At 46.5% G+C, this 19,364-nt stretch overlaps 1 protein-coding gene across 2 annotated transcripts in view; it reads right to left on the bottom strand.

The window, feature by feature from the left end:
* Positions 1 to 19,364, bottom strand: part of SEC24A (SEC24 homolog A, COPII component) — a 590,503-nt gene that overhangs the window by 206,547 nt on the left and 364,592 nt on the right. For both annotated transcript variants that reach the window (XR_015297552.1, XM_086931494.1), the window contains exons 14-15: positions 10,376 to 10,499; positions 5,760 to 5,918 (exon numbers count right to left, since the gene is read on the bottom strand). Coding sequence is in view for 1 of the 2 variants with exons in the window: in XM_086931494.1 (XP_086787620.1) it covers positions 5,760 to 5,918; positions 10,376 to 10,499 (283 nt within the window). In the remaining variant the exon portion in view is untranslated. The remainder of the gene's footprint in view (positions 1 to 5,759; positions 5,919 to 10,375; positions 10,500 to 19,364) is intronic.

Raw genomic sequence — 19,364 nt, 5'->3', positions numbered from 1 at the left:
TCCAGGACAAATGGACTGGGCCCTTCAAAGTGGTGAAGCGCAAGGGCCCTGTCACATACCTGGTGGACATGGAATCCCCCAGGAACCCCCTCCGGGTCCTACATGCCAACCGACTTAAGCCTCACTTTGTCCGCTCAGAACTTAGCCTCCTGGTGGCTACCGACAGTGGGGCTGAAGATGACTCAGAGCCACTCCCCGACCTCCTGAAGACCCTCGAAAATGACGGCTCCGTGGAAGGAGTCCACCTCTCTTACACCCTGACCCCAGCACAACGCCAAAGTTGCCAAGACTTATTACGACAATTTGCCGATCTATTCTCTCTCACCCCCGGGGTCACCCCATGGTGCCTCCACGATGTCGACACCGGGGATAGCCCACCTATATGGCACCGGGCCTACCGAGTTCCCGATCGGGTACGCGCCTGCATCCAGTCGGAAGTGTCCAAGATGCTGGCTCTAGGGGTGATCGAGCCCTCCGACAGACCATGGGCCAGCCCGGTTGTGCTGGTCCCCAAGGACGCCGCCCCTGGCGTCGCCCCCGAACTCAGGTTTTGTGTGGACTACCGGGGCCTGAACGCCGTCACCCGAACAGACGCTCACCCCATACCTCGGGCTGATGAACTGATCGACCGCCTGGGGGCAGCCCGCTACCTGAGCACCTTCGACCTAACCGCGGGCTACTGGCAGATCGGCCTCACCCCGGGCGCCCAGGAGCGATCTGCCTTCTCCACCCCCGATGGCCACTACCACTTCAGGGTGATGCTCTTCGGGATGAAAAACGCCCCCGCCACGTTCCAGAGACTAGTTAATAAGGTACTGGCGGGGCTCGAGGAGTTCAGCGCCGCCTACCTGGACGATATTGCGGTGTACAGTCTCCACTGGGCTGAACACCTCCAACACCTCCAGGAGGTCTTGGCCGCCCTCCGACGGGTAGGACTAACAATAAAAGCCAGCAAGTGCCAAATCGGCCAAGGGTCCGTGACCTACCTGGGGCACCAGGTGGGAAGTGGCCAGGTGGCCCCCCTCCAACCCAAGATCGCCGCCATCATGGCCTGGGAACCCCCGGTCACCCAAACAGAGGTACGAGCCTTCCTGGGGCTCACGGGATATTACCGGTGCTTCGTAAAGGACTACGGCAGTATTGTGGGCCCCCTCACAGAACTCACGTCAAAGAAACACCCACTGAAGGTACACTGGACACCCGAGTGTCAGGCCGCCTTTGAGAACCTCAAGACAGCAATCTGCACCGCACCCGTGCTCCAAGCTCCCGACTACAGTCGGGAATTCATAGTGCAACCAGATGCCTCCGATCACAGCGTCGGGGCAGTTCTCTCCCAAGTCAATACCGAGGGAATTGACCAGCCGGTAGCCTTCATTAGCCGACGTCTGCTGGCCCGAGAACAGCGCTGGAGCACAATCGAGCGGGAGGCCTTCGCCGTGGTGTGGGCTCTCAAGAAGCTCCGGCCCTATCTCTTCGGCACCCACTTCCGGGTACAAACTGACCACCGACCTCTGCAATGGCTGATGCAGATGCGAGGGGAGAATCCGAAGCTGTTGCGTTGGTCCATCTCCCGGCAAGGGATGGACTTCACTATGGAGCATCGCCCAGGCAACGACCACGCCAACGCAGACGGCCTGTCCCGCTTCTTCCGCCTCGGCGAGGAGAATACCCAAGGAGATGGGTGACTCTCCCTGCCTTCAGCTGGGGGGGGGGGGGGGGGAACGCGTGTTGGACCTGGCCTCGTGGCGTGGCCCCACTCCTCCCGCATGACGGGTCCCGGACTACCTCGACCCCTGTTCCCCGGCCAAGAGCAGTACCATCCACCCTCCACGAGTGCCGCCCCTCCGGGCAGCCCTTAGCTCTTCCCCGGTGGAACTCTACCTCCTCTCCTGAGCCCCCTCAGCTGGCCCGGACCCTTTCCCGGACCACCGTCTCCGGCCCAGCCGCCATCTTGGACCCTCCATGACCAGGCCTCGTGGCCTCGGCCCGACCCCCGCCACAGACCCAGCAACGCCCCGACATCGAGGCACCACGATCCAACCAGGGGGTAAAGAGACCACTTGACGAATCAATGGGGGAAGGAGTTTCGATGGTCCCCCATCCGCCTGGTTTCGATCGCCCCCAGCCTCCCTGGGCGCTGGCACCACCCCCCCTGCTGGGTGTCTGGACCCGCACATCCCGGACCCTCCGACCTCCAAGTGCGAGGGTCCGGACATCAAAGGGCACCAGACCTATAACTGGGGCAGCTCCAGAGCAGGTCGGCAGTTGTATCCTGGAGTCGAGAGACACCGAGACAAACTCATCTTCGTGCAACCATCCTTGGGGTCCCGCTGGCGCTGCCGCGGCCCATCTTCGTGAAACCATCCTTGGAATCCTGCTGGCGCTGCCGCGGCCCATCTTCGTGAAACCATCCTTGGAGTCCTGCTGGCGCTGCCGCGGCCCATCTTCGTGGAACCATCCTTGGAGCCCTGCTGGCGCTGCCGCGGCCCATCTTCGTGAGACCATCCCTGGGGTCCTGCTGGCGCTGCCGCGGCCCATACCGAAGAACCCCCCAGCTCGAGGATTGAGAGCTGTGCGCAAGATATCCCTGTACCAGACCGGGACCAAGACTGTCCCGCTACCCCCTTCCCACAGAGACTAAGTTTAAGAGGATCCCTGAATCCTGTTCTTTCTGTATCGTTACGATAACCTGCCTAAAAGTACTGATAAAAGTGTTAAGAACCTATCTTTGTGTGGCTTCCATCTGTAGGGGGGGTGGTTGCTCTGCTGTACGATCCTAGGAGGGCCCTCGCCTGGAGGCCTCTCCCCCTTGCTCGGCAGACCTTAAGATTTCCCTTCTAACACCTGGTAACAGGATGGGCTGAGGGTGGGGCATCTGCTACCTATCAGCCAAGGAAGGACAGTTGGGATGGACCCAGTAACTTCATTTACTTGAAACTAACAGATGTCATCTGCCCATTCGTAGTTTAGTGTGGAGACCTAAAGAATGGAAAGCACTTGTCCCCAAGGGTCACAGTAGCCAGGCTGGCTCCAAACCCAGTGGGAGGAGAGGTACTTCTAGACCCACTAGAGGGCAATCGACACAGGTGGGGACTGCTCATTTCCCTGGCTACTCCTCTGGGCAGACACAAGAGCTTTGCACAAGGGAGAAAGGGTTCCCCAACTTTGATTAAAAAAAAATGAAGGGCACTGCAGGAGTGTTTGCAATAAGGCGAACAGGAATTGCTGTAAAAGTAAGTAGGGCTGCCCTTACTCTACTGGTCAGAGAGGAGCCAGGAGTCACCCCCACCCACTAGCCAGTGCCACCCATAAATGTGGCATTCTAAGGCATCCTCCTAAGGACATGTTCTTGACCTGCAGAAATTCAGAAGAAAACTGGACATGCAGTCTGTAGCCTGAGAAGAGCTATATCTGTTCCCTCTTATACCCAGGACAAAGTGAACTCTAAGAATCATAAGGATGGCCATAGCTACCAGGGGGTTGAACAGAGGTGATTTTAGTGACTGGTTCTTCCACTTGACAAGTTAGTATCATTATTCTGTGTGGTGGGTGACTGCCCACCCAAACAACTCAATACTTTCTTAGTGTATAGCTGTAGGGATTATGCTTGGGTGTCACGCTTCCCTGAACTCTGGCGTCGGAGCAGTGAGCGAGGGCGTTAGCGTGTGGAATGCGTCTCTCACCAGGACCACAACTCCCAGCATTCCTGCGGCGTTAGTGGAGCGCGCGTACTGGTGACGCAACGCAATACCCGGAAGAACAAATACCGGCTGGGTGAATCAGTTCCTTGCTGCGTATTCTGATTTGGAGCTTAGACTGGAGCAGGGGCATAAACGAGTAGAGAGGAGACGCTGGACATCTGTTACTCAGCAAGGGTGGTAAGGGTGATGCAGTCACCATTCATGAATATAGTAAAGCATGATAAGGTATGAAGCCTTTCGGAGTCCTTTGGCAACTTCTAGAACTTCCTGATTGTTACACTCTGAAGTCATTGAGTGTACGGGGTGCTTTATTCTGTTGGTATGTGAAACTTTGAATCCATGACATTCTTGCCTATGAACGGGCCACATGGATACTTGGGCTGTGCTTGAACAGTCAACTTTGTGAGGGGCATGAAATCAATGCCTATTCTGAACGTTTGACCTTGAAGAGATGACATCAACATTACTTTCGGTTTGTTCTTATGTTTTCCTTTTTAGCAGGGGATAGTGGTGTGTGTCGTGTACTCAACCTCCCCTGTGAAGCCAGATCAATTCCTTAATGTGGTGGGTAACGATTGGAGTGAGTGTGTGCGGTTCTTACTTATGGTGAGTTTCACTATATGCAGATTAGTGTTTTCGTATCTTTAGAGAGCCTTCAGACGATAAGGCATCTCACGAAAAGAAGGTCCACGTGCTATTTTCCTTTACAGGTAGTTCTAGCATCTGTTTCTCGATTGTATCTTTTAGGATAGTGAGAGTGGAAACTGAACGGTCCTTTAATTGGGTTTATTGTGTTTTAGGTCTCCCTCTTTGCAGCCCCTATCCTTTCCTTCCCTCGCTTAATCATTCCAACCCTCTGCGCTATAATAGCATCAGAGAGTGGGGCAATTGAGAGGTGGACCCATTTGAGAAACGTACCGATCCTGGGAGTTTGGAATAAAACCTTGACATCGGGATACAAAGATGTTGGCTGTTAGGTTACAGAGGTTTTGTGATTGCGACACAGATATTATTTTGTGCAGTCCTTTTAAAGGTGATTTGACATTAGAAAACGGTAATTTGACATTAGAAATCCGACTGTGGCTTTACATATTCAGTTTTTTTCCCCAGAGTTTTATTTTGTCTAGTAAATTATTTTGCTTGTGCCACTGGTGTTAAAGTGAGCACAGTTGAGAGTTTATATTTTTCTATTTCCTCATTCATCCATGTAGCGCTCTATATTCTTTAAGGTCAGTTGATGTTTTTAACAGTATTAACTTGTTCAATGATTAGTGCATTCTTTTACATAGATTTTCTACTGTGGATCTTTGCTAAAGGTTTGAGTTTGATGTAATGCAAGTTGGACATCCTCCATGTTCAGTCCCTTCCCCTATCTGTAGGCTGTTAAATATGCAAGAGATTGACAATACATTTTGATGAGATTGTGGAAGTGAAAGAGGTGAGGTGATGGTCATTCCAGGAGACTAAATTGTTTTATTATTATTCAGAAGGCACAATTTGGCTTCTAAAACCATGTATTTAAGTCACCAAGGATGCACAAATTAGATCGGTTACAGAGCAAGAAAAACACACTGAAGTGGATTTGGGAGGTGAACAAGCATCTTTAATGACAATACTTAATGGTAATGTATCCTTGGTTAGACAAAGTAATCAGTTTGATAAGATGTGGAAAAATAACTTGCTAAATAGTTATATTTGTATTTCAACACCCAACACTTTGAATCAGTGGAAAGATACACACTATGCGAAAGTCTTATACATGAAAGAAAAACAAAATACCTGAAATGTGGAGCACACATCAGAACACATCTTTAGGGCTCATGGTAGATGAACAACACATTCATAGGATTATCAATAGATTACAAAGAGCTTTATTTGAATTGAAGGATACAAATGTATTTTCAACATTTCAACCTATGGTTTACTTTTGTTTGGGGCCATGTAATTGTGTCATTAATTCAGTAAGACTTGTTAAGGCATTAAGGAACGCAACATCTGTTCGGGAACAGACATGCAACAGACACAGTGAAATTAACGCAATGGAAACTATAAACGAACCTTTGGTGCATCTTATCCTCATGACTGCTTCAAAGCCAATCTTTCGGGTTAAATACCGCTTGAGCTCCTTCTGCAGTTTCTCAACCTGGACTGGATTGTGCTGTTGATGGTAGGACTGGTAGTGAAACACACTTCCTGCAGAATACCTTGAAATGCACCCTAGACAAGAGTAATATCATAAGAAGCAGCATGCATAAACATGGCACAGCTACATTTTAGTTTTTGCATTATTCAGTACAACTGTCTAGAAAGTACTGGTGAGAAAAAAGGCAAATTGAATAAATAGGATATGACCCAAACAGAAAACAGAGAATACTCCATCAGAACAACAGTAGAATGCAGCGACAAATTCATTTATTTTGAAATATCCATAAATGTTCCCCTTGACTTCTGGGGCGTAGCTCATTTTCTTTCTGATACGTAGGTATAGCCACTCCTCAGATTAATGCATTTTCATCTAGAACAGTAGAGAGACAGCACTAAAGTACATAAACTGGCATGCAGACCGATGAAGAGACCTCACAAGTAGACTACAGACCACTGTAGAAGTGATCATATTCCCAATCCATTGGCAAGGAGCACCCATAAGAGAGGTAACAGTCTGAATACAGAGCTCAAACAGTACAACAATGATGTAGAAGGCAGTGTTTTGTTATTACAAAATGTATAAATACTAGTTAAGTGTTTGCCTCCACGTGTTTACGAGGGTGAACTGAGACTTTGAAGCTCACTAACCTTCCAGGCCGAGGCAATGGCTACTAGAAAAACTGTTTAAACAGTCAAGAGCCGCACAGAACAGCTGTGTGGCGACTCAAAGGGGAACATATGAGAAATGTGAGGAACAGATTGAGTTCCCTCTGGTGTATCATGAAAAGGGTAAGAGGGAACAAATGTTCCAAATCTTTCAGAAAATAAGTCCTAACAAGTGGCTTGAACAGGATTGATATGGCAAACACAGGAAAGCTGCAATAGCCAGCATGTAACCCTTAACAGCACCCAGAGCAAGGCCTTGCCGACAGATAAAACAAACAGCAACACTTCTGACAGCAGGGCAGAAAGGGGATCCATGTGTAGAGGGAAACACCAAGAAACAAACTTATCCTAATGGCAGACGTATACAGTTTTAGTGGGATGGACGTCTAGCTGCCAAGAGGATATCACAGACCCTAGGAGAAAGATAGAAAACCCTTAACTGTTTCATGCTCAAACTCCATGCATGAAGATGAAGAGTTCACAATTTTGGATGCAGGACCTTGCCATGTTGCTGCACAGCATATGTGCTAAAGATGCAGCCTGATCAGATGACTGACTCAGGAGCTCTGGATATCATAATCTCTCTGCCCAATCTGGAGCCACTAAAACGACTTGGCCCTGTCTGTTCGGATCTTCTTGAAAACTTGAGACAGGAGAGGTATAAGCAGAAAGGCATATAGGAGTCCTATATTACACATCTCTGCTTTGGAAACTCCCAATGCACAAAAGTGCCGACATTACATGTTCTCAGCATTGGTGAACCATTTGAGCTAAGGTTTTTCCCATTTATGGAAGAGATCTCATGCCCACTCCGGATGTAGTTGCTAGTTGTGATCGGCAAGGCATCCACAGCTGACTTAGTCTACCCTGGCGTTCAGTGAGCTGGCCAAGTGATGTACGGCCACAAAGGTGTCCTGGCACTCCAGCCACAACAGGAGGCACACTCTCTCCTGGCACTAGGTCCAACCCCACACCGCCCTGTTTGTTGTAATACCACATGGCAGTGGTGTTGTTTATGACCACCTGAACCAGCCTTCCCTTAAAGGACAGTAGGAAGATTTTCAATGCCAAGCAGATAGTTTTCAGATCCAGAAACTTGATGTACAGCTGAGATTCCAACAGAGACCAGAATCCCCTGATCTCCAGCTCTTCCAGGAGGCTGCCCCAAACCACAAGTAAAGTATTGGTCACCACGGTCAACTCTGGGTGGGGAAGAGGGGGGTTTGCCATGGCCCCAATCGTGGTCAATCAGGCACCACTGCAGATCGTTTGCAGCCCACTTTGAAATCCGGACCAGGCTGCTGAAATTCCATAGGCGCTGAGCCCACTGGTACTTCAGATCCCACTACAGAGCCCGCATATGCCATCTGGTGTGCCTCACCAGCAGGATACAGGAGGCCATCAGACCCAGTAGCCTAAGAGTCAGTCTCACCCAAACCCAGGATTGAGGTCGAAATATCAGAATCCTAGCCGGAAAATCAAGGACGCTGAGATCCGGAAAACAGGAGCAGAACTTCACTGTATACAGAATGGCTCAAGTGAAAGGAAGCATTTGAGAAGGTGTCGGGTATGATTTCAGCATGTTAATAGAGAACCCTAGCGAATGCCATAGTCTGGAGGTGGGCATCCACTGCTTGCAATGATCCTACTTACAGCAGCCAGTCGTCGGAGTAGGGAAGACTGGAAGCCCTGACCGCTGTAGATGAACTCCGCATTCACTTTTATGAACACTCTAGTGGCACTGATGAGGCTTAAGAGGAGCCAGACGAACAGGAAATTATCCTGGCTGACGTGAACCACAGGCAATGCCTGTGGACTGGCAGGACTTGGATGCGAAAATAAGAATCCTTCAAGTCCAACATTACTATTCCAGTCTTCAGGGTCCTGGGCCAATAAGACTCAAGCCAAGGTGAGCATCTTTAATTTCCCTTTCTGTTGAAAGGCACTGGGAGGGCCCAGATCTAGCATAGGATGAAGTCCTCCCTCTATGTTCGGCACAAAGAAAGTAGTAGGATTAGCAACCATGTCCTACTTCTGGCTCAGGGACCCTCTCGATGGCTGCTTTGGCCAGCCTGCACGTCTGCAAGGAGAGATGGTCATCTGTTAGCCATTCTTGGGATGGTGGCAAAGGAGGAGGGGTTTCCACAAATGGAAGGGTATACCCCTTCTGCACAATCTAGAACACCCATTTGTTGGCCATAATGGCAGCCTGTCTGGGCAGGTGGTGCCTGAACCTGCCATTCATGGGATGGCAGTGCTGGAGTTAGGGTGCACTTAAGAGGTTTAGATGCTGTGGCAGCAAAATGAGTGTGTGTGTGTGGGGGGGGGGGGGGGTACTGGACAGTATGCTGGGACTGGCTCCTGTGTGTTCTGAAAGGACTGGGTAGTCTGTTCGACTGATGGGTATGGTGGTTTTGCAGAGACCCATTTGTGCAACAACCATGGCCGCAGTAGATGGGAAAGGATGGATGCTGGGGTTGAAGAAAGCCCAAGAGATCTGTCGGTGACCTGCCTTTCCTGAAAGAAAATCGTAAGTGTTTGTTTATTAATCATAGAAGGTCCTACCATATTCTGGAGCCAAACTACGACAACTGTGTTTCTAGTACTAGAAAATTGATAGTGTGCAGGACAAATGAAGAGGAGTGCAAATGATTGTACTTTGTACACAGACTGCAAAAAATGTCTTCAATAGTTCCGAAGTAGTCTTTGTGTAATGTTAGACTACTACAGATATATTGTCACTCTGTGTAAATGCATTACTACTATATAACTGAGGGGACATTTCTGCCCTTTTGCCTAGTTTGTCTTGCAAGTCATGGGCCAAGAAAAATAGCTCAGTAGATCCAAACGAGTCGTGCAGGGATTGTGACAAAAACACAGTAGTTCATCTCCCAAAAGGAAGCTAATAATCCAAATGACGACTAGTGAGTGGTACTGGTTGGCAAAAAAGAAAGGAGAGAGAGCCTCTAGTTCTTGACTGTTGGTATTAATTTGCAAAAAGGAAGCAAGAAAGTAACTCTTATACTTGCGTGTCGATTGCATCAGGGTTAAGAGCTTTGATGCTCAGGAAAGAAGTTGGGGTTTACAGATGACAGCTCAAGGGAGCAGTAGAAGTCTCAAAATTAGTTTAGCCAATTTTAAGAAGTCTACTAGTATAAGGGTGAGTTGACTATTGATACCTAAAGAGTGACATCCACACAGTACCTACCATTAAGGTTAGGTATTTTAATAATGACTGATGAAGAATTACACTTTCCAATGGTGGAGAGGCACATACGGGTCAGGAGACAATGACTGGGGAGACAAGACTGGAGTGGCTGGTAACCACAAAACGCAAGAATAGCGCCTTGATGCTCACTGCAAACGTATGCCATAGGATATTAGTTCACACAGTTCAAGCCTCAGGGTAACCAGCACAAGTCAACGAGACACAAACTATTTGGGAACTACAGTGAACAATGAGATCCTTATGCCCTGTGCCTTTCAGACTTATGGGCAATAGAATTTCACACAAATGTAGGCCATTTGAGGTGCTCTGCAGACACCAACAGCTATAATACTTTGATAACTTATGCATCCTTCGCACTCTGGTGATACAGATCCTCTTTTTCCAGCTGACTAGGCTTCAGATCTTCATGGCTTCTGAGTATTCCTTCCATAAAGGCCTCAGTCATCTGAGTCAATAACCATAGGCATTTTTAGATGTCTCATCTATGACCATTAAGATTTCAGCTGTGCTCGGAGTTATTAATGACAATAGTTCAAATCGTATCGCGTACAAACAGCCGTGCAAATCAACACAATCAAATTTCAGGAATAAAGACCCTAAAAAGAGTGTGTTCCGACAAAGTCCTATAACTCACCTAATGAAGCCAAGTCTGCGTACTGTCCATTAAGAAGGAAGAGGTCCACTGCTATCTGCTGTCCAGAACAGTCCAAGGCCAGCTTCTTATAAAAATCTGTAGCTGGTGTGAGGTGGTGGATATCCTATTAAAGGAGGAATGTTGTTACAATTAGGTCTGTGTATCAAACTACATGAAAATATTTTCCTAATGTCTGTGTTTGAAAGGCACAATTCAATTTGGGACGCAGATTCAGTGGCAGAATAATGAGACCAAAAATAATCCTGTCCTACATTTAACAAAATTTAATGTACTGGCTTTTGCAAAACAAAGCTAAAATACATGGTGTTTAACAGCAATTAAGTGGTATACTCACAGCACTGGAGTACGGATAAAAAAAAATGAATTATGTATTTCTGGACTGGCTGTGACATCAAAGTAGAAATTATAAAATAGAAAAATCGGAGTGGCTTACCAAAACTCTAGGACAGCGTAGCGTAGAACCTTAACTCAAAATATAAAGGAGTTTCTTTTAACTACTAAAATATACACTTCCTAACCCCAAAGGCCTTTTTGTTTTTAGATTGAAGCCTAACAGACTGTGCAGCTGTCTGGTTTGTAAAGACTTTTTGGGGACTTTCGGATAGCTTCCTTGGGAATGCATTCCATTCATTGCTTTCCATTGGTGTTTTAATAACTCATTTACTTGCTTTCTATTTTCTTGCTTTATTTGTTTTTGGCTGTCCAGTAGGTCTTTGTCCCTCCAGTGGAGCATAGCCTGTTTACTGTATCCTTCCACATGTGCTCGCTTTCTGAAAAACAGGTGTTAGAAAGGCGATCTTAGGGGGGAGGCAGAGGCTGTCTGACCGACCACCCCAAGACCCACTCTCCTAGAACTGGCCGAGCGAGGTCGAGAGGCCTCCGGGTGAGGTTCCTCTCCTAGGATCGTAAAGGTCGAGCAATCACACCACTACAGATGGACACCACACAAGGATAGATTCTGAACGTCTTTATCAGCAATCAAGGCAGGTTATCTCAGCAATACAGGTGCAAATGGATGCGGGAAGGGGGTAGCGGGACAGTCTTGGTACCGGTTTGGTACAGGGATACCCTGCGCTCAGCTCTCAATCCTCGAGCTGGGGGGTTCCTCCGGGTCGGGCCGTGGCAGCGCCAGCAGGGCTCCAAAGATGGTTTCAGCGAGGTTGGGCCGCGGCAGCGCCAGCAGGGCTCCAAAGAGGGTTACAGGGTTACAGGGTTCGTAGTAGGTGAGTTCTTCTCGGTGTCTCTCGACTCCAGTATACAACTCCCGACCCGCTCCGGGGCTGCCCCAGATATAGGTCTGGAGTCCTTTGATGTCCGGACCATCGCACCCGGGGGTCAGAGGGGCCGGGATGAGAGTGTCCAGACACCCAGCAGGAGGGTGGAGCCAGCACCCAGGGAGGCCGGAGGGCGATCGAAACCAGGCGTCCAGGGACGGCTGGAGGGCCATCGAAACTTAGGCTGGGGGACAGGGGTCGATGTCGTCCAGGGCCCGCCATGCGGGCGGAGGGGGACCACGCCACGAGGCCGGTTCCAACAACAGGCCTTTAGATTTTGTTCTAATCTTGTCACATTTGGTGTGTATTCAAAGACAGAGGTCACATTTTAGGCTCGGTCGTTGAGTGGGAGCTTGGCGTTTACTTTTCTTTCTCGGACTTCAAAGTGATAGGATTTTTGTGATAATCACACTGTGTACTGGGGTGTGCTGGAGGGAGGCTATCTAATGGTATTTTCTTTTCCTAACCACTACAACATTTTAATGTCTGGAAATGAACAGTGCAATTATTTAGTAAAATATCAGAATTAGAAAAGAACAAGATACACTTTTTTTTGTAATTCTGAAGCATGGTAGAAACTATTTTATTACAATCAAAACAAATCAATACACTGGGTGGTGGCATTTCCACAGGTTATCTGTGTAGTTTTATCAGTACAACTGTATGTGTGTGCAAATGTAATGGCCATTTCAATTGGAAATGGTTTGTCTGTAACGGCAAAACGATACAACACCCTCTACTCCACACCACTAACTCCACGTTACTCCACTCTATGCCACTTGACTGTAGACCAATCTACGCTACTCTATGCCACATGACTAGGCCAATCTATGCCACTCTACAACACTAGATTCTACAACAAACGACACCACTTTACTCCCTCCACTCGGATACTTTACTGCACAGCATTCCACACTACTTCGCGACGCCACACTCCGCGACGCCACACTCCGCGACGCCACACTCCGCGAACGTTTGGCCATGCTGAACAGTAGCCATTCTGGTGTACAACATGACAAAAACACATTGGCAAAGCAAATAGCTCTTGTATAGGCTGGACCGAGTGGTGTTGCCAATGCCTGTTTCACATTCACACTCCATCACTAGCTCAGCCTACATAACTAGTTCAATTTTTAATGCTCAACTACAAAACGCTGTACAAATCAGCATGGCACCAATTTGGAATAACACTATCAAGAAAAAGGGGGACAATCGTTGAGATAAATGCATCCATAGTGGACAATATTTGTCTTTGCAGGAAGATGATGCAATTGTCAAAGTAAAGAAAAATGATGAGCAGGGTAAAGTTGCCATTAAAAGTTGGTTCTCGCTACTTTACTAGGCCTTCGCTCACAGGACAAACGGCAACCCACAGTAAGCATTTCATGAGGTTCTGGGATTGAACCAATGCTCTTGTACAAACTATTTCAGGCAGCATTAGAATCAATCTTTCTTTATAGGTCTGGTATATTTTTGATGGGGTATTAAATTAGACTTATTGTTTGGGATTGAGGTTATTCCTTTTTCGCACAAGGAGGATATATTCTAAAGCAGTTTGGACAATTATTTCCTACTGGGTTCCAAGTTCATTTCAAGCAATTTCTTTTTTCAACTGGGAATTAATGATTTCCTTGTGGTAAAACACAATTACCTTCCATGCTGCATGGAAGGTTTCCCCCATGGGAGTTAGACATTAGTCTAAAGATCAGCAAGAGTAATCCTGTGGTGCTGGGGCAAAATAGTCTATTAAATCAAGAAAGCACCCATGTGAAGTTCAAAAATGCAGATAAACTGCAATACTGGGTTGACAGTGCTTGCAATGATCAAAGACTGACATGCAGACTAGTGAAGAGAATGGTTATAAGAGCTTTGACAAGATAAACTGCAAACCAGAGGAGGGGCTACCATTTCCCCCCCTCAGGGGCCCTCTGTATGACATTCTTCAAGGCTATTTTTGACATAAGTGCTAAACATAGAGATGCACCCACATAGAGTTCTGGAGTCGTGTCTTCCCTGACTAAGTGTTTCCTACAGTGGTGGGAAAAACACAGTTTTGTTAAAATACCCCTCATACACCAAAAGGGCCCTTGGTGTCATGCTTCATCATAGGGGTCTACCCGCTTTGCTACGGGAGGGGCGTGCTGCGACCTACGACTACGTGAGAACATGTTTTTGAAGAGACAAAACGTTGTGTCATGTAGGAGTGTGAGTGGAAGGGTAAGGAGTGAATGACAGAGTGAATCAAAAAATACCTGGCTCTTTGGACTAACATTTAATATTCCTTTGAGCTGGTATTATTAAAGGTAGGGAAATAAGATGTATGAAAAGTAGAGTATGTACATGTAGTATTTACTACAAAACTGTGTGTTTTTCCCACCACTGTAGGAAACACACATAGTCAGGAAAGACACAACACTAGAACTATTTGAGGGTGGATCTCTATGTTTAGTACCTATTGACTTGAGGAGGATGTATCCACCTCTTCTGCTCCTACGAGCAGAACCTCTTCATTCCCCTTCTTGTTAGGTCTCGACCTGCCAATGCGCAAGCATTGCAGCTCAAGACATATAGAGTTGGATCACGAAAGCTGACCACGGGGCTTTGGCAGGCGGATTACGCAGAGTGCATGTGCCCGTGCACGAGCTTGCCATTTGCTCCCGAGCCGCATCGCATCAGACCCGCCACAGCAATGCAGAGAGCTTCAGATTTCAAAGGAATGCTCTCCCCCGCCCGCCTCCGTGCAATTCCAGAGCTTTTCACTCCAAAACATCACACTATCACAGACTTTCGGTCTGCTTTTGGCCACCCAAAACCACGATTAAAAATGTAACACTTTAGCCTTTTGTACGATTAGGAAATATTTAGTAGGTTAACTTGAGGGCCTCTACACATTGTTTATGTTTCTTTTTTTGTTTTAGTGTTTTGCTTAGTGACATTTAGAATATAAACAACGCACTGTAAAAAGGATTCAGCCCCCCCGCCCCCTCCCGCTTTCCACTCGCCCAAAAATTATTATCATTACACTTAACTTAACCGGCTTTAAGTGAGCCGGGTCTAAACGGGGTCTAAGTTTGATGTTTATTATTGGTTTCAAACTGATATGTGTTCCTCTGCATTTTGTTTGTATAACATTGTAGCGTGAGTGTTAAACAAAGTAAAAATGTTTCCTGCTACAGACTTGTATTTATATAATACGCCGGGTCAGAAGTGACAGTTTGCAGCCCCTGTGCTTTAAACAGGGCAATAAATGATTTCAACAATTAAGCGGTCGGAATTTTTTCAGCATTATAAGTTTGTATTTTACTATTGCATAGCGGAGGACGTTTTACCGCAAACACGTTAATAATAAAGATGAAACTTATAACGCTGTAAAAAGGACTCCTGCTACAGTCTTGTAAATATACAAAATGCTGGGGCAGAAATTACAGTTTACAGCTACTGTGCTCCATCCAGATCAATAAATAATTACAACAGTGACGTGGGCATCCTTTTTACCTTGTTATATGTTTGTTTTTTATTATTGCCGTGTTTTGAGCACGCTGGTTCAGAACTGTAATGTTTGCCTTGGCATTTTTTTGGTTATTAGAACACTGTAGCGGAGGACTTTAAACCGCGTTTTTATCGCCCTAAACCCAGGGTCTCCAACCGGTCGATCGCGAGCTACCGGTAGCTCGCCGAGACCCTGTAAGTAGCTCGTGCCTCGTGCATTTCAATTTAGTAGCCCGTTGGTGGTGTTTGGGCTATTTAGGCTTTTTTTGCTCCATTGCCCGCCCTCACCCAAAGCAGCTTCTCCGATTGTTTTTTGAGCTTAGCTGGGGCTGGGTGGGCGGTCCAAAGAGGATGACGTTCCTCTCCTACGTGCACATCTTGTGTCTGCGCTCCCTGCCTTTCCCACCCTAGCACTGCGCTTTTCGTTCTGCTCAAGAAGAGCCAGTGTGGCGCAGCAGGCGTGGCAGGGTGAAGCAGCTGCTTTGTGGTGGAACAACCAGTATAGAACTGCCGGGACTCGCGACCTTTTCTATCTAAGAGATTGCAGCCTGCCACCTTTAGATTTCATTGTTGCAGCAGGTAAGCCGTGCCTGATCAGCTCCATACACCTCTAACTTGCATGGCCTCCCTAGTCGACAAACCATCTCATTTAAACAAGGGCCCTCCGTTCACCCGCGCACGAGGGAAGAGATGTCATAGTGAAACAAAGTGTGCAATTCTCCTGTGGCTCATAGTTCTCCGTACGTAGTGAAAAAAATATCCAAGGAGCACACCCGAACACCTTTAATCCCTGGGCCAGAAATAGAAAATTACCCTCATCTCCTGTTCCAGTCTAGCCCTTCGTGTACTTTCAAACCAAAGCGGCTAACGGTATGCAGGTCATGTAATTAATATTCAATGTGTAGCTGCAGTTTACACGATGCTCGACTTTGGAAATTCCTTAATTCTAATCTAATTCTATTGAAATCCCCAAATGACGAGTCGCCTCAAGGAAGAAGCGTTACGCCTTGAATCCGAATGCCGATATTTTTATGGGAAGGGATCCGATAATGAAAGTAGTCGGCGGCTCATAAACAAAGCATGCAGAGTAGGCTATTTAATTTTAGGCTTTTTTTGGCTCTGTTGCCTGAACTCACCCAAAGCAGCTGTCAGATTAGTTAAGAGGCAGCGATTAAATGATTTGACATGTACAGGTTGTACATGTACAAATTACTCTCAGGCCTTCAGTTCCCGCATATATTTTAACTGGTTTTATATACTCCAGGTTTTTCAGTCCGTAGCAAGGGAAAATATTTGGGATTTCCCTGTATTAATCCCAAAACCACATCTACCGTTTCTGACTTGTCAAACTTGGAATGGGAAGAAAGAAAATCACACTTATGAAAAAAATAAAGGTGCAGTAACGTTTTTAGCAGGAAAATGTAGACCTGTGTGAATTCTCGCTGGTCACACAATGAGGGCTAATGTCTGTAAAGTTATTTTATGTGGAAATCCAGCGTGAATCAAGCCTTCGTGTGCCTATGTTGGACATCTGGGGACACAGCTCATGCAATTTACCACTCTTGTAGTCTTCGGTACTTTTATCACATGCACACCGAACTGACAAGCTGCCACTGCTTCATTCTGTGACAAAATGAGAGCAAAGAGAACAACTGCACACTCCGATTCCCTCAAAAACAGAGGTGAAGGGTCATGGTCTAAAAATAACGTCACACAATATTTATTTTAAGATGCTTTCTATCTTGTTGGATTTCCAAACATTATTGTACGAGACGAGTGCCAGTGCAGAGTAGGTTTGCAGGTGGCGCGAGTAGTACTGAACTGGCCCGGCCCAGTGCCATCTGCCTTGTCAGCCTTCCACCTTTATATTTGATCAGAGAAGCAGTTAAGATGGCATCTACACAGGCAGAAGAGGTGTAGGGTCATGTTAAAGAGCAGCCTTGCTGATTTATGTGCAGCATAGGCATGAATGGTGTTTCTATGACTGTCTTGTGTGCGGTCCGCCCACAGTCATGCCATATTTCTCTGCATAAGAGGGCTCTCTGTGCAGCAAGCATCATTAAGACTCGTCTTTTGTCTCAAGGCCGGTGGCCTGCATATCCCAGTTTTTGCTGGGCAACCTATTATTGCTTATTTATCAAAGCATATTGCACAGCTACGTCAAAGAGCGGCCACAGGTAGTGAACCAAGTCATGTGGGCTTCGTTTTACTAATCAAAATGGAGAAGTGCAGAGAAGTGTCCTTCGAAGCACTCATTTAGCCTGTTTATAGGAGTGTGGCGGGGCTGCAGGTTTTATGGCTGCCAAGGGGCACCATGTCATCAGGACGACTTTCAGCCAGCCTTGGTTTCTAAGCCCACAGCACTATGCATGCTGGGACTTGTAGTTTCACTCTGACCAATAAAGGTCGAGCTTTGCAAGAGCTAATGTTAATGAAAAGGAGGGGAAAAAGCCACTGTTCAACTCTGGTCCAGGTCGACCAGCAAGCAGCTAATTTCTTGAACAAGTTTATAAATGGTGGACGTATGTTCATATGGGCAACTACTGTTTTCCACGATAAGCGCCTTACTATAACTAACTTTCTATTCCGTCTAACTGCCATGAGCAAGCAAAGTATGTCTGTTTGTAATGCACACTTGTATATGGCCACCATTTTTAAATGTGAAACATTATGCTTGACTATTAAACCATATGTACATGGTGGGAGTGATGTCATTTTATAGGACCGCACTCAAGAGGTTTGTGGGGTGGGAATGGCGACAGGTGAACCAGGCCCTGCCCTAAATGCTGGCCTGACAGATCAGTGCATTGGTGTTTTGTTTGGCTATTTGTGGGCCTCTTTTATTGGCTGGTGGGCTGTGCCAATACTTGTCTGCGGGTTTTTCGCTATTTATGGGCTGATTTTATGGGCTGGTACGTGGATTTTATTGTTAATTTCTCTGATATTACTACAAACATTGCTGCAAGAACAAATAGATTCTCCCATACCTTGAAAAACACCTCCTATACAACATGTCTTTACATTAAAAGTTTAAAACTTAATTTTCAAATGTGGCTCTGAAGAAATTAGGCTTAAAATCACTAGAGCTCGGCTCCTCGAAAAAATGTGCGAGTTGCTTGGGGTTTAGTAGCTCACGGCGATTTTCACTGACCAGAAGTAGCTCTCACTACACAAAAGGTTGGAGACCCCTGCCCTAAACATTATCATCACTACACTTTACTTAACTGGCTTTAAGTGAGCCGGGTCCAAGCGGGTGCTGCAATGGGTGCTAATAATGCTTTCTGTTTTAAACGTTACTATTGGAGGGAAACAGCATTTTTTACTTTACAGCACAATAAGATTTACTAATGTTTTGCTTTTTATGCAATTATATATAGCGGAATGTAAGCACTAATGTATTGCACCGTTGTTCATAGCCACTTGTGAGGGTTCTTTTTCGTGAGGCAGCGCTATACTTTAGACAGGCTTCCATGTACGTTTTGAATACGGCAACTTTTTCTTTACGTTACAACTTTGCCCCAATAAAATAAAGTACTTTATTGTTGGAACTGTAAATCCTTAGCTTTTTAAATTGATTTGTGCAATGCAACCATTCAACAAATTCAATAGTTATGGCTGATTGTATGTGTTATTTGACTTTTCTTATAAATGCTTGTTTGTTTTTCCCCCCAAAAAATCAAACACTTGCTGTTAATTTGGCATGTAACGCCGTTTGGCTGCAAAGGATTCAGCCCAGCCCCGCTTCCCACTCGCCCTAAACATTATTAGCACTACACTTTACTTAACCAGCTTTAAGTGAGCTGGGTCAAAGCAGGTGCTGCAACAGGTGCTAATAATGCTTTCTGTTTTGAACGTTACTGGAGGGAGAAAACAAAATCTTTACTGTACAGCAGAATACAATTTTAATGTATTTTGCCTTTTATGCAAATATATGTAGCGGAATGTTAGTTCTAATGTCCTGCACCGTTGTACATAGTCACTCGTTGTTATTGCCGTGTTTTGAGCACGCTGTCTCAGAACTGTAATATTTGCCTTGGCATTTTTTGGGTTATTAGAACACTGTAGCGGAGGACTTTTAAAAATTACTCCTGCTACAGTCTTGTAAATATACAAAATGCCGGGGCAGAAATGACAGTTTACAGCGACTGACCCTCACACCCCTTCACCCACACACATCCTCAGCCCTCACCCACCCTCTCACATCC

The sequence above is a fragment of the Lissotriton vulgaris genome, chromosome 7, assembly GCF_964263255.1.
Source record: "Lissotriton vulgaris chromosome 7, aLisVul1.2, whole genome shotgun sequence".
Lineage (NCBI taxonomy): Eukaryota > Metazoa > Chordata > Amphibia > Caudata > Salamandridae > Lissotriton > Lissotriton vulgaris.
Note: the sequence above shows the minus strand (reverse complement) of the source record. Positions and strands in the feature narration are given on the sequence as shown.